A 16443-nucleotide genomic window follows, 5' to 3' on the forward strand; every position below is an offset into this window, starting at 1 on the left:
TAAATACTAATTTAGTATCTCAGGCTCTCCTTGGCACTATGGATATAAAAGTCCCTGGCCACTAAGGATTTAAAATCTGGTCGAGGGACTGAGATACATCCAGGTAAAGCTCTTAAAGAACAAGAGAATGATACTCACACATGTATATTCTCCTTCGTGGAACACTCAGAACAGATGATGCTAGGTCTGTATATGCCCTACTGTCATCATGGTACAGACATATGAGAATATGTTTGATTATAAACCTGCTTTATATATAACTATGGAATATAAAACTTAGGCATCCTCGTGGTTGAGAATCTGCCTGCCAATGCAGGGGACACGGGTTCGAGTCCTAGTCTGGGAAGATCCCACATGCCACGGAGCAACTAGGCCCGTGAGCCACAACTACTGAGCCTGCGCGTCTGGAGCTTGTGCTCCGCAACAACAGAGGCCGTGATAGTGAGAGGCCCGCGCACCGCGATGAAGGGTGGTCCCCGCTTGCCACAACTAGGGGAAGCCCTCACACAGAAATGAAAACCCAACACAGCAAAAATAAATTAGTTAAAAAAAAAAAAAAAAAAAAAAACTTAGGTATCCTCAAGTCCCATTTCCTTAACTTAAAGAAGAGGAAACTGGTGCCCACAGAGTTCCCACAGCCGGTTAGCTGAAAACCAAAACTAGAACCTCCGTCTCTGGATCCCCAAGTCACTTATATTTGTCTACAGCACTTCGGATTTGCAGGCTTTTTAAAGCATAAGTGAAGAATGCTTAAAATTAAATATTGACCACATTTATCTTCATCTTGTAGTATATATATGTATTCCTGAAGCCATCATTTTAACCTTCAATTTCACCTCTGTTGACAATCTAGGAAAGAAAAGATACCAAATTCTGATTTTTCTGCTCTTCTGTGATGTTTCCAATCATTTAAAGTGGAGAGGGAAAAGATAACAATGAAATTTTTAACAATCTGTTTTGTCCACCATTTATGTTAAAATAAATAAGCATTTCCCATATGTTCTCATGGAGAAACTACTGTAATTTTGTTTTTACATAATTTTATATTGTTTTAAAATTATGTTTAAAGTATTTCTCATAACAGAGGCCTGACCCTGGTATGAAATTGCCTGACAATAAAAACAAGCACCACCAAAGAGAAAAAAGAAACCTTGAAAAGCTTAAAGTTGACCTGTAGTTATTCTATTTATATGTAGACAGCATAGAAATAAGTGAGTCACATGGACCTATTATCTATTGTCACAGTAAATTCTTCTCACACTGGAAATAAATTTCTTTATGTGCCGCATTTCACATTTTCCCCCTATTTCTTTCCTATGTAACCTTTAGCTATCACCACTGGCCAATTAGTCTGGGTACAATACAAAAAAAGAAAAAGTAATAAAGAACTGAAGTTTAAAGAAGTGTATCTTAGCAACATTTTGGCACTGTCCTTCCCAAGAAATTTCAGCTTTTATCAATCACTGCATAACTAAATGTCAGCTCTAGCTCCTGCTTATTGGGGCTAAGAGACCTGGCCTAGTTGAAAGATCCCAGAGGCTTTGATGTACCTATAATACTTGGCAGTGTCCACTGCCGCAGGCCTCAACTGAGATTCCTGACTTACTCACTTTGAGGTTAGCCAGAGCTCATTTCTCTGCATCCAAATTGCTGATTTAATTTGAGGTTCTGAATGCTGATCTCAAAGGTCTGACTAGGTAGTTCTGGACTCCTCTTTAGAGGAACTGGGATGTGGATAGCTTGGTGGTCAGCAGATCAGGTCTTTAAGAGAGGTGGTACAGGATTTTCCACTTCTGATAATGGCAACTTAGCTTGTTGCTGAACAACTCTCCAGAAATGAAAAGCTAGAAAATCCCTTTGAAAACATCAGAGAAATACCAAGGCAGTAAGGATTTGAGGGGCCAAAATCCTGGAGAGAAAGGAAGTGCAAAGAGATGAAGCTGTTATTCAGCATCATTTTCCCCTTAAGGCATTTACCAAATTTCAAGCAGCACCAACAGAAACTGAGAGCTGAGAAGAGCTTCTAGCAGTTTCAGGATGAAGGGGAATAATAAATGGAGATCAGGGCCCACCAAGGAGAGAAGCCAGGGTAAACACTCCAGGCTTACAGTTGAGATGCCCAAAGAGGTACATCCTAGTAGTAGCACTGAACCAGAAATAGACCAGTTCTCACAAAGACCAAGCCCAGCCTCCAATCTATTCAATCCCTGACAAGGTCAGATACACCGCCACCTCCTACCTGCCCACAAGAAGCAAAAGCTAATCTTTTCTGGAAGATAATACTATCCAGAGCCCCAAATTATCTACACTTCTTCATATACAAAATCAAGTAGTCAAACAAAAATTGCCTCGTATACTGGGAGAGAAAACAAAATGGTCGAAAAACAAGAGAAGAAATATATAATAGAGACAGACTTACAGAGGTTCCACAAGTTAGAGTTACCAAAGAGGGATTTTACAATATATTGGGACTAATTCAAGAAATTAGGTGACAAGATGGAATCAAACGGAAATTCTAGAATTGCGATATACAGTAACTGAAATTAAGAATTAAATGGAAGCCTCAGAAGCAGACTAGACACAGCTGGAGAGAATTTTTGAGCTGAAAATGGTCAGACTGAAGTACAGTGAGAAAAAAGGATGGAAAACACAGAAAAGGTAATAGAAATGTATGGGCAAAATGGTGAAATAAAATTGTGTTTAAAATAGTTCCCAGTCACAGAGGCCTGACTGAAGTATGAAATCGCCTGCATCAATAAAAGCAAAAACGACCAAAAGTGGAAAAAAGCTTGAAAAGCTTTAAGTTAACCTGCAGTTATTCTATTTACATGTAGACAGCATAAAGAAGGAGAGCAAAAAGAGAATGGGGCAGAAACAATCTTTGAAGTTGTTATGGTTGAGAACTTTCCAAATGTGGCTAAAATCATCAAGCCACAGGTTTTAAAAAAAAAGCTATGAATCTCAAGCAGGAAAAATACAAAGAAAACCACACCTAAGTGCAACATAGTAATGCTGTTGAAAACCAAAGATAAAGAGAAACATCTTAAAATGAGTCAAAGAGAAAAAAATCAATAATTTTAAAGGAGCTACAATGAAACTGACATCTGACGTCATAGCAGAAGTCAGAGGACAATGAATAGCAACTTCAAAGTAGGGAAGACAAAAACAGCCAGCCTAGAATTCTATGCCCAGTGACAATATCCTCTCCAAATGACATTAAATAAAGACATTTTCAGACAAATGAAACCATAAAATGTATCCCCATTAGACTTACACTAAGTGAAATACTTAAGGACGTTCTTTGGGCAGAAGTGAAATAATCTCAGATGATGTCACAGAGATGCAGGAAGGAGTAGAGAGCAAGAAAAGGTGAATACAGGAATAAATCTAAAGGTAAATATGTGAGTAAATGTAAGTATGTAAAAGCAATTAACATAATGTCTTGTGGGGTTTAAAATATGGATAGAGTTGAAATACAGAATAACAATAACCAAAAAAAAAGGCAGGAGGAAATTAGAATGAAGTTAAAGTGTCCTATTACCCTTGTCTGGGAAGTAGGAAAGTTCTAATTTATAGCAAATTTTAATAAGTCAAGGATACATGTTGTAAACACAAGAGTAGCCCCTAAAAGAATATTGAGTTTGTATAATTAACAAATTCATGCCAGGAGGTGGGGGGAGGATAGAATAATTTAAATGTTTAATTAATTTAAAAGAAGGCAAGAAGGGAGGGAAAAAGGATTATGAAACAGGTGAGACCAACAAAAACCAAATAATAAAATGGTAGATTTAAACCCAAATATAGGGACTTCCCTGGTGGCACAGTGGTTAAGTATCTGCCTGCCAATGCAGGAGACATGGGTTCCATCCCTGGTCCGGGAAGATCCCACATGCCATGGAGCAACTAAGTCCATGCACCACAACTACTGAGCGTGCGCTCTAGAGCCTGCCAGCCACAACTACTGAGCCCGTGTGCCACAACTACTGAAGCCCACGCACCTAGAGCCCATGCTCTGCAACAAGAGAAGCCACCACAGTGAGAAGCCCGTGCACCGCAATGAGGAGTAGCCCCCGCTCGCTGCAACTGGAGAAAGCCCATGCGCAGCAACGAAGACCCAATGAAGCAAAAAAAAAATAATAATAATAATTAATTAATTAAAAAAAAACCCCAAATATATCAGCAAAATTGAGGTTATCAGAGTGTCTGTGCTTATAGGGCAGAAACCTATAGCCAAGTTACAAATAGCAAATACATTTGTGTGAAGTCACTCATGTCATGCATACCCACAAAATACCAACATTGACGAAGGTAACTTAAAATCCATAATGCAAAGACATCCATGGCTAATTGGTTAATGGGTGTCATCAATTAAATGAGTATTTAAGATTACTCAAGGCACAAGAAAACTTGAAATGCTGTGAAATTTTACAGCCCGTATAGGAAAGAAACTTGATAGTGTCTTTCTCAGATGATCCTAAACATTTGATAATAATCTTAAACACTTATATGACATTACCAATAATGAGTTATGAAGCTGAAAGAAACTCTTCTAACCTCTCATTAATAATAAGTCAATTTGAATCAACCATGCTAGAAGACTGAGGTATCTTTCCAATTTCTCTATAGAAAAAACATATCACCCAACAGGCACATGAAAAGATGCTCAACATCCTTAAGCATTAGGGAAATGCAAGTCAAAACCATAATGAGATATCACCTCACATCTGTCAGAAGGACTGTCATCAAAAAGAACACAAATAACAAATGCTGGAGAGGGTATGGAGGAAAGGGAACCCTCCTGCACTGTTGGTGGGAATGTAAATTGGTGCAGCCACTGTGGAGAACAGTATGGAGGTTTCTCAAAAAACTAAAAATAGAACTACCATATGACCTATTAATTCCACTCCTGGGTATATATCCAAAAAAACCAAAAAACTAATTCGAAAAGAAACATGCACCCCAATTTTCACAGCAGCATTATTTATAATTGCTAAGATATGAAAGCAACCCAAGTGTCCATCAACGGATGGGTAAAGAAGATGTGGTATATACACACACACACACACACACACACACACACAATGGAATACCAGCCATAAAAAAGTGAGATTTTGCCATTTGCAGCAACACGGATAGTAGAACCTACCAGAATTCATTCATTCTTTTATTCCTTCCTTCATGTATCCATCTATTCATGTATTCAACAAACACTTATCAAGCACCTACTACAGGTTAGGGACTGTCCTAGTGTCAGTGAACACGCTAATGAATGCCATAGCTTCTCTCTTTTTTTTTTTTTTTTTTTTGAGCTTATATTCTAGTGGTAGGAGACAGAGAGTAAGCAAGTAAACAAACAAATGAACAAAATAATTCTCAAAACGATTATAGTGGATGATATTTACCCAAGAGAAATGGAGACATACATCCATACAAAAACTGTATGTGAATGTTTATGACAGCTTGATTCATCTTCATCCAAAACTGAAAACAACCCTAATACCCATTAACTGAAGAACGGATGAACAATCCGTAGCCTAGCCATGCAATGGACTCAGCAATAGAAAGGAATGGACTACTGATACATGCAACAACATGAGTTGAAAGAAGCCAGACTCAAACAACTACACACTGTATGATGTCATTCATATATTTTGGAAAAGATCAGTGGCTGCCAGGAGATTTATTTTCTTTCTTTCTTTCTTTCTTTCTTTTTTTTTTTTCTTTTACTTTTTCTAGGAGCTTTATTTTCTGTAAGAACAACTTAGTGTGTAATGGAGGTTATAAACTAAAGAAAGTTTGGATGTAGAAAAAAAAATTCCCTCCTGGGTGGAGGAAGAGGTAGACTACAGAGGGACATGAGAGAATTGGGGGGGGGGCTAATGGAATGTTCTATATCTTGATTGTGCTGGTGGTGGTTACATGACTGTGGAAGATTGTCGAAATTCATAGAAACGCACGACTAAAAGTTTACTGTGTAAGTTACACCTCAATCAACCTGAAAGAAGAAACTGGATGATAGAATAGCATTGGTCATTCCTTTAGTCTGAGTGGCCAACGAAGACCTCCTACAGAAGGTGACATTTAATGTGTAAAATGAACCTGCAGCCTCTTAGGGGTTCCTAGGCAAATCAAATCATTTCATGTAGCAGCAAATATCAGATACTAGTCCAATACTTAATAACCAGAATTTCAAAGATGACTGTAATAAAAAAGATCCCTTGATCTATTACAGGGAAGTAGAAAAAGGAATGAAGAAAAATTTTTTCTTTTATTCTGAAAAATATGTGTTTTAATTGAGAGAATTTATGCAAACCCCACACACTAGGAGGATTTACAAGTGCAAAAATGCAAATTTAGTCTATTTTCAAAGGATGGTATTGACAAGCACAGTTCAAAAAAACCTCACCAGGGAGCCCTTTCAGTCTATGCTCTATGTTTCATGTTTAAGCATGTGATCTGTCTCGCCTCCATGCATTTTAAGTTGCCAAAAATGATAATTAATTACATAAAAGTCTACCACTTTAAAAGATAATGCGTGAGAGACAAGGTCAGACTTCTTTGCTGCCCTTATCTCCATAGCACTCCAACTCAAAGAGTCTTGTTGGGAACTCCCCCTTCCATTGCACCTGCCCTCTCAGTACTCCCAGAGCCTGCCAGCAGCTGTGACAGATCCCTCCCCATGGGGAGACAGGAGTTGAGTTTCCTTCTGGAGAGGCAGCATATGCTTCAGAAAAATCATACCCTAGAGAAGTTATGGACTGGTGATTCATGTAAACTCCTTCAACAGAGAGACTTCCTGGGAAAGTTGCTTTATGAGAGATTAAATTGTCCTCCCTTGTGAGAAATGGCCAGTCTCCTTGGGATCAGTGAAGCTGAGCTCTAGAACAGTAGAGGAGCTTTGGAATCACTGGGGTGATCCCATCAGAAGAGGGCTAACTTGGAATCGCTCAGGGTATCTTCCCACAGAACAGTAGAGTTCAGGATCAGTAGCTCCCACTGCCCAGAGAAGGGAAATGGAATCAGACTTTGTTTTGATGGTTTCTGAAGAAAAGTTTTCAGTTTCCCTGAAGGAATTGGGACTTGGAATGAGGAAAGCAGGGTTCTAGTGTGACTCTACTCTGAATTTGTTGTGACGAGGCCAAATTCCATCACCTCTTTTGGTCTCTGTGTCAAACAAGGTGAGATATTGTGATTTATACGAAATATATGTTTGGTCATTCAGATGACCAAATACATATTTCTCATATACATTTGGTCTTCTTCCAGTCCCTGGCTCACACTCTTAAAACCCTTGGAATTTCCTAAGTGTGTAGAGAGTGATAAAGGTGTCTTTTGTTATGTTAATGACTTTGGGAAAGCAGTTAAGGATGGGGGCTGGTCACCAAGTGATTCAACTCTTGATTAGAGGGCTGAAACTTTCAGTCCCAGCCCCAGACCTCTGGGGAGGAGGATGTGGCTGGAGGTTGAATCAGTTGTCAGTGGCCAATGGTTTAATCAATCATGACTTCGTAAGGAAGCCTCCATAAAAACCCAAAAGGACAAGGTTCGGAGAGCTTCTGGGTTGGTGAACACATGGAGATGCAGGGAGAGTGGCACCTGGAGAGGGCCGGGAAGCTCCCTTTCCTCATATCTTGCTCTATGCATCTCTTCCACCTGGCTGTTCCTGAGGATAAAAGTATTGTACCCTTTTACAATAAACCAGTGATTTAATAAGCAACATGCTTTCCTGAGTTCTGTGAGTCACTCTAGCAAATTAATGGAACCTGAGGACAGGGGGTCATGGGGACCTCTGATTTTTAGTCAGATGGTCAGAAGCACAGGTTTGTGACTGGCATCTGAAGTGGGAGTGGCGGGTGGTGCAGTCTCGTAGGACTGAGCCCTCAACCTGTGAAATCCGACGCTATCTCTGGGTTGAGAGTGTCAGAATTGAGTTGAATTCTCAGACACCTAGCTGGTGTTCTGAGAATTGCTTGTTGGATGTGTGGGGAACCCCTTCCCCCAATGTTGGAAATTGAGTCTCAGAACACCATTTATAAGGGTATGAACTTGAGGATGACTTCTGCTTGTAGCTGCTACACTTTATCATTTTGTCACTGCTTAAACATCAACCAAGCTGTAGTTATTGTCCTCTTACTAGATATAAGGTGGGCCTGGGCGTTGTAGCAGGCACAGACCCCATGAAGCGTCTCATATAATGAAGGAAGTAGAAAATACATCTATAAAAAGGACCTAGTAATACAAGGTAGGATAAATTTGATATTTAAAGAACAGTACAGGCAAAAGCATCTTAGGAAAGGGGAAAATATCAATGAAAGCCAAAGGGTCGGGGAATCTTCATGGAAGAGAAGGGCTTGAACTGTGCCTTGAAAGACTGGTAGCATTTGGATAGATGGAGGGAACAGCCCAGTCATCAGGGAGGGGGAAGTGAAGTAAAAGAGGGGAGGAGTCAGGGAGCATGTATGGGAGGCGATAAGAGTATAGCTAGAGCAGTGTTTGCTCTGGTGAATTTTGAGATACGAAGGTAAAAAGATAGACTGGCAGATGGAAGAGGGCCAGGCAAAAGAGAATGGAAGGATCACACAGAAGTTCATAGCACAGACTGGAAAGTGAACCCCATAGGTATTCTTCAGAAAGTCTCAAAACCTCATCAATGGGATGCCTAAATTCCCCCAAGCCTGTGACTGGTGATTGTATTGGGTTGCCTGTATTCTTCTCTCTTCATCTTTGAGCATCTTCCAATAGAAGATATTTTACAGACAGGAAGAGCCCATGCAGCTGGGAGGCATTCGATATTTGCCTGAGGGATTCCTGATACTCTCAATGAAAGAAAGCAGCTAACATGGATCCTGGGAAAGAGATTTGGACCCCAAGGCACAGAACAAACTCTCTTCTGCGTTGTCCAACAGAACTTTCTGCAATTATGGAAATGTTTTGTGTCTGTGCTGTCCAGTAGAATCACATGTGGCACTGAGCACTTGACATGTGGCTGGTTTGACTAAGGAACTGAATTTTTAGTTGTATTTAAATTAAATCTTGGGAGTTCCCTGGTGGCCTAGTGGTTAGGATTCCGCGCTTTCACTGCTGTGGTCCAGGTTCAGTCCCTGGTCAGGGAACTGAGATCCCACAAGCCGTGTGGCACAGACAAAATAATAATAATAATAATAAATTAAATCTAAATTTAAATAACCACATGTGGTTAGTGGCTCCCATGTTGGACCATGCAGCTCTAGATGTCAGGAAAGGCTGAGAACTACATTATCTCATAAATTCCTTGAAGTGAACTCAAAGAATCTGTACTCCAAGAAGGTTGCATTAATGTAATACTTTCCTGTTTCTTTACACATTCCAAATCACAAGGGAGGGGAAAACTTAGGAAAAGTCTTTTCTATGGAACCAAAGAAGGATCACTTTACAGTGGAGCACATCTGGCCATAGGATTTATTCTGTCAGCCCCATTCTAGCAGAAATAAAGCTGAGTAATAATACTGAAGCAGACACAATATAACTTGGGCATGTAATATAAATGCTATTAACATTAAATCCAGCTTTATTCTTTGCTTTTATACTGGAAAAGAAAACGCAAACTCCCTTTACCCTTTTCCTGTTAGGTCTTAAATTCCACTTATATAATACTGAGGCACCTAGTATAGAGATGGGCATCTAGTAGCAAAGACCAGTATGTAAAAAATAAATACATCCATCCCAAACATTCACTATCTCTCCATCCATCTGCCCATCCACTCATCCAACCATCTATCCTCCTATCCATCCACCTGTTTCCATCTATCCATCCATCAACCCATCTCATCCCCCAAATCTACTTACTGACTCACAAAGAATAGATTTTCTCTCATTTGCCCAAATAATGAGAGTTTAATAGAGAGGAATAGAGAAGAAGCAGGTGACTGTGTGAGATATATATATATATATATATATATATATATATATATATTTTTTTTTTTTTTTTGCGGTACGCAGGCCTCTCACTGTTGTGGTCTCTCCCCTTGCGGAGCACAGGCTCCGGATGCACAGGCTCAGCGGCCATGGCTCACGGGCCTAGCCGCTCCGTGCGGCATGTGGGATCTTCCTGGACTGGGGCACGAACCCGTGTCCCCTGCATCGGCAGGTGGACTCCCAACCACTGCGCCACCAGGGAAACCCCTGTGTGATATATTTTTTAAGAGTATGCTTTCAGATGATTAACCATACTTTTAATTAACCTATATATATATATATATATATATTTTTTTTTTTTTTTTTTTTTTTTTTTTTTTTTGCGGTACGCGGGCCTCTCACTGTTGTGGCCTCTCCCGTTGTGGAGCACAGGCTCAGGACGTGCAGGCTGAGCAGCCATGGCTCACGGGCCCAGCCGCTCCACGGCATGTGGGATCTTCCCAGACCAGGGCACGAACCCGTGTCCCCTGCATCGGCAGGCAGACTCTCAACCACTGTGCCACCAGGGAAGCCCCCTATCAATATATTTTTTTTAACTTTATTTTTAAATTTTTAAAAATTTTATTTTTGGCTGTGTTGGGTCTTCATTGCTACGCACAGGCTTTCTCCAGTTGCGGCGAGCGGGGGCTACTCTTCGTTGTGGTGTGTGGGCTTCTCATTGCGGTGGCTTCTCTTGTTGTGGAGCACGGGCTCTAGAGCGTGGGCTTCAGTAGCTGTGGTACGCGGCTCAGTAGTTGTGGCGCATGGGCTTAGTTGCTCCACGGCATGTGGGATCTTCCCAGACCAGGGATCGAACCCGTGTCCCCTGCATTGGCAGGAGGATTCTTAACCACTGCGCCACCAGGGAAGCCCCTAATCAATATATATATTTTTAAAAAATAAATTTATTTATTTTATTTATTTAGTTTTGGCTGCTTTGGGTCCTCGTTGCTGTGCGCGGGCTCTCTCTAGTTATAGCGAGCAGGCTCTAGAGCGCAGGCTCAGTAGTTGTGGTGCACAGGCTTAGTTGCTCCACGGCATGTGGGATCTTCCCGGACCAGGGCTCAAACCCATGTCCCCTGCATTAGCAGGCAGATTCTTAACCACTGCACCCTCACGGAAGCCCTAATCAATATTTTTTGATCACCCATTAGGTACAAGAAACCATGTGAGGCACTGTAAGATATAATATATAAGAAATCTCTGCCTTCTACATTCTTAATAATCTACTTGAAAAGTCAAAGCAATGAATATATGAGAGACTAAAAAAAGAGAAATGAATGAAATACTTCAAAACAGCAAGATGAAAGACGGCACGAGATAATTCATGTATCAGATAATAAGCCTCATGTTTAGAAGAGGGCCAGAAAATCTGGACTAGAATGGTCCAACTTAGGGCTTTAAGGAGGAGGCTTGAGCCAGAATCTGAGTGATGGGCAAGATGACAGATAAAAATCATGAGTTTAAAATTTGGAAGGACCTTAGAAATAATCTAGCTCAAGCCTATTATTTTATAGATGATTCAACTAAGGTCAGAGAGGTAAGAGACTTGGTCTGACTCCATTGTATGGGTAGTAATGGCAGAAAAAAAAGAAGCCTAAAATGCAGGGCTGTTGATATCCATTCCACTTCCATACATCACATGGGTTGGTGAGAAGAGTCTTCTATTTAGGAAAGGAGAAAGGATTCTGGAGAGTGGATGTGACTCAGCATAAGCAAGGAAGCAGAGCCACGAACTTGTTGGTGTAACAACCGTGTATGAGGATCTCAATGTGTGTAAGGAGGGGAAGATAGCATGGGGTGAGGGGGAGGCTGGGACCAATAGTGAAGGGGTTTGAATGCAAATCTGCAATTGGTCAGTTTCGTGAAACACAGAATTCTGGCTTCTGGGACTGCCTTGAAGTCTCCCTTTAGTGCCCCAGTATAAACTTTTCTAGAAAAATGTTATTCTTTTCATATTAGCAAAGACTCAAGTTCACCTGGGGGAGAGAAAGCTGCAGAAGGGAGGCTGGGATAAGTACTTGCATTGTTGGTCAATCTATAGGGGGCAGGGATGGATGACTACCATCCATCCTGAGTCAATAGATTTAGGATGGGAGCTAAGAATTTGCATATTTTTAAGCTCCCCAATGATTGCGATGATCATCCAGTTTTGAGGGTCTTCTGGTTCACCCTTTGACCAATCCATCAGATACAGACTACCACTTTGGAAAACTCTTTGACAATATTTACTAAATACCTGCCCCTATGATCCAGCAATTCCTCTCCCAGGCATATACCCAAGAGAAAAACTTTTGTTCCCCCAACAGGCATGAATAAGAATACCCAGAGCAGGTTATGATCAGCCCCAAACTGGAAAAAATCCAATGTCCATCAGTATTAATATGGATAAATAAACTGAGGTATATTCATACAGTGGAACACTACACAACAATGAAAAAGAATAAACCATTGCTATGTGCACCAACGTGGATGACTCTCCCAGACATAAGGATAAGCATAAGAAGTATGATTCCATGTATAAGAGATTAAAGAACTGGCAAAAATAATACATGGTAATTGAACTCAGAATAGTGATTGCCTCTCTATGGGGTTAGGTATTAACTGGAAAGGGACATAAAGGAAAATCCTGGGGTGCTGGAACTGTTCTATATCTCTATCTGGGTGGTGGTTATGTTGTTATACAGAATATGTGAAAATATATTGAGCTGTACACTTGTTCAGTTTACTGTATATAATTAAACCTTGTTGAGAAGAAAAAATACAGATATTGTGTGTGTGTGTGTGGTGTGCGTGCATGTGTATTTGCCCTGCCAACCTCATGAGGTTGTTATAGAACTCCAATAGCTTTTAAAGATGAGACACATAGATAAGTACAGTCTCATATATTTTAACTAGCTCAATACCTATTCTTGTTGAAATTGGTTAGAGGCACTACTTGTGATTCAGGTAATTGGTCAGCTTTTTTAAGCCTTAACAAAACAAAAAGTTAGTTATATGGAAGCTTACAGTAATTTCTGAACTTGGGAAAGACGTGCGGTAACTGTAAACTTACTGAGAACACACCAGAGCTGCCAAATGGTGCAGCCTGGCTTTTGAGAGAACCTTTCTGCTGATGGGGAATTTGGTCTGCTTTGAAACCCCGGAGAAGAGTTCCCTGCAGCTGTATCTTTCCATTGCACTCCCTCACTTTCCTCTCCCTCACTCCCTCCTCCCCCACTCCCCACCCCATCCCAGGAAGACAGGAAACGCCATCTGTACCACTGCACTCACCAACCCGGAAACCAAAATCTCATTATCCCATCAAGAAAATGACTGTCATCCTGAGGTGCCCTTGGCCACTGGTAACCAGCCACAAACTTGCTGCCAGCTCCACAGTTTGCCTGCCCTGGCTCAACAGTGAGACTGCCTGTGGTCATCAGGCCTTGGTGGGCATATGTTCAGGGTTAGAGCGAGCTGGGGGTGAGTGGCAGGAACCGAGAAACCCTGCCTAGTGGGCGCCATGTGCAAACCTCGTTCCTGGGCTATTATTTTTCAGTCTGAAAAAGGCAGCTAAGCATAAACACATGTCTACAAATACTGATAACACTATCTTTATTTGTCCATTACTCCACAAACCCAGATCACCTGGGGACTGTTTGTTCCTCTACAAAGTGAGAATCCAGCACCGTATGTATTAAAATGTGGGACATTTTCTTCAGAGTATAAATTTTCAAGAGCTGCTTCTATGCCTTCCTCAGTACACTCTCAAATCCCTTTGTATCTTTAACTCCATAACATACAGTTGATTTTAAAATAAAAATTGATAAGTCTCTGGTTCCTTGCACCAGTTTTTCTTAGTTTGACCATATGGTCGACAATGTGTCTGAAGCCTATTCATTACTGTGTCCAGTTCTATTGCCCAGAAGTACATAAGACATGCTCAGCAATTTATGTGAACAATCTGCAGGTATTTCCTGACTGGTTATTTCAAGCAAGTGTTTTTTACGTGATAGACACCTGATAAATGCTCAAAGAGTTAATATGAATGTTTAAGAATGAATAAATGTGAATTTTTAAGCAATATGTTCACACAAGAAATGCAGTTCACAAATATGTATATTTCCCAGAATAAAGCACTGTACTGGACTCCCTCCCCCCACCCAAAAAACAAAAACCCTAAAAGTATTGTATACGGAAGTACATCAATAAAGATACTAAAATTTGAAATCAACCTTGAATGGAGCTTTCTCAAGGAAAGAAGAAATCCAAATAATGCTTGATTTCACCTAAGAGATACTTAGAAAAACCAGCACACAAACTGTTCAGTTCCAGAGAACCAAATACAACATCATCTGTGAGAAAAGTTAAACTGTCTGAAGAGAATGGATTTCAAGGAAATGCTGCTTATTTTCTCTTCTTGGTTATTTCTGAAAGAATATTTGAAGAAGAAATGCAGTGGGACTTTTCTGTTCTCTGAAGACTTTGAATTGCTTCCAAGAAACATTTACCTGGGGTTTAAACTCTATTAGGTGTGATTTTTTTTTTTTTTCTCACCAGTCAATTAATTTTGCAGGGAGTGAGAAGTTAGGAAGAGGCAAGGCTAAATCAGCTGTCTCCAGAAAATGCACCTCAATCTTATACTCAGAGATCTTTTTTCTCAGCCACCCCCCACTCCCCCCACCCCCCCACCCCCCCGCTATCCACTGACTTTTCTTTCTGAAACCAATATGTCAAACTCAAGAAGTAGTCCCTAGAACAGAAACATGCCTGGAAGGGAATGGAGTTTGAGTGAAACTTCCCTGCGCACAAACAGCCCTGTTTGTCCCGATGTGGTAGCTCATTTACCGAGGCATCTACCACCCGCAGAGAGAAGGTCGCTGTCCTCCAGGACTTACCTGTCTGCTGAGAGAGCTGTGAGTGTGAAGACAGACACCCCTACTGAGGTAAGCTGGATAAAAGGGATCAGTTTGCAGCCAATCCTGCCAAACAGCCATCTGTCGGCCAGGTACCTGCTGGCATCTACGGGCGCACAGGTTACCAGGAGAAGCAGGTCTCCCAAAGCCAGGCTGGAGATGAAGAGGTTCGGTACATTTCGCATGGACTTCACGGTACAGAAGATCTTGATCAGGGTGATGTTGCCAACGAGGCCTATCAGAATGATGACCCCATAAACTGCAGGGATGACATACAGGACCCCCGGGTGGAACCAGTCGTCGTTCATGGGGCGATCCACACTGTGATTAGAGATGTTGCAGTGTACGAAATGGTCCACTTCTAAGTTTAGAAGCAAACAGTCATTCAGAGCCATCCTCTAGGTTCTTTCCCACCTAAAAAGTGCCCTTAGATGCTGTTGCTTAACTTTTGACTTTGCAGTTTGGTGAAGATGATGATAAAATCTATGCTGGGCTCTTTATCTTCTTTAATAAAAATACTCTGAGTACATAGAGACTATGGCATTCAAAATTGTCACTATTCTGATGCTGGTGCTGCTCTGGTCCTTACGTGACCAATGTAATACATCTCTAGATTCAGTAAGTTAACAACAAAACACCCACAAAAACTCAGCTCCCAAAGAGCTTAGAATCAAACCCACTCTGTACCAGCTCCTTCTACCTCCATTCTAGTCTGAGTCTCCCTGGCTGCAGTTTACTAAGAACTTTTGGCCTCCTATTTTCACACGGCATTTCCCATCTTTCCTGATATTTAGAACCTGAAGGTTTAAACAGGGTAGAAAAAAACTGTACCGAGAAAGCCTGAAATGCTATAGGCAGGAATGCTTTGCACGTCACCGGCTTCACCAGCAAACTGCAGCTCTGCTGAGCTGAGGCTCTGAAGAGGAACAGGGCTACTTATAGGCAGAGAATGCCAGCCCCCTGCTGGACACTTCAGTCACTGCCCGGCCACCTGCTCTGCCCAGATATGACTCGCCCAGCAATCTGCGGGTCCTAGCAGATAATTTGGGCTTCTCTTTTTCAGATGCAGCACTCTGCAAAGCACTGGAAATCTTTCTGATACTAGGCTCCAAATCCAGACTCACATCCCATTTTCTCATCTTTTCCAATACATTAGGATGACATGCTAAGGTTGCTATAAAATGAGGTCTGTCCCTGAATTAAATTGCACACAGATGAGCAAGGCGGACACATGTGAGCGGCCCCACTCAGCCTTCCCACTGCCTGTTTGAACAGGGACTGCTACTGAGGGCAACTAGGCACAGGACTCCTGCCTTAAACCTTCAGCACCTGACATCTGGGAAGAGCAGAAAGCAGAACGCACACACGCTCTGTCCTGTAGATCTGCCAGGCCATTCTTTTTCCCTTTACCAGAGAGAAATATAATCAGAAGCCAGCCGTGTTCTAACTCTCACAGATAAGTAGTCTTTTCCAGAAGAATTTTCTCATTGGATCTAAAAGGTACATGAATTGGCATTCTGGTGCAGCTATTTGCAATTTTTAATTAATGTTTGCTGCATTTTATAGCAAATTTCCTCGTAAGCTCTGAGTGGGAAATGAACTGTAAAGGAGTCAC

The 16443-nt window shown here is 41.3% G+C and overlaps 1 protein-coding gene across 1 annotated transcript in view; it reads right to left on the bottom strand.

Moving 5' to 3' along the window:
• GRPR (gastrin releasing peptide receptor) overlaps nucleotides 1-15223 on the bottom strand; it is a gene marked incomplete at both ends in the record, with an annotated part of 29915 nt that extends 14692 nt beyond the window's left edge. The window contains one exon of the mRNA XM_081221975.1: nucleotides 14811-15223. Within this exon, the coding sequence (XP_081078101.1) occupies nucleotides 14811-15223 (413 nt within the window). The remainder of the gene's footprint in view (nucleotides 1-14810) is intronic.
• Nucleotides 15224-16443: the final 1220 nt, after the last annotated feature.

The sequence above is a fragment of the Mesoplodon bidens genome (genome assembly GCF_964165515.1).
Source record: "Mesoplodon bidens genome assembly, chromosome: X".
In the NCBI taxonomy this organism is placed as follows: domain Eukaryota; kingdom Metazoa; phylum Chordata; class Mammalia; order Artiodactyla; family Ziphiidae; genus Mesoplodon; species Mesoplodon bidens.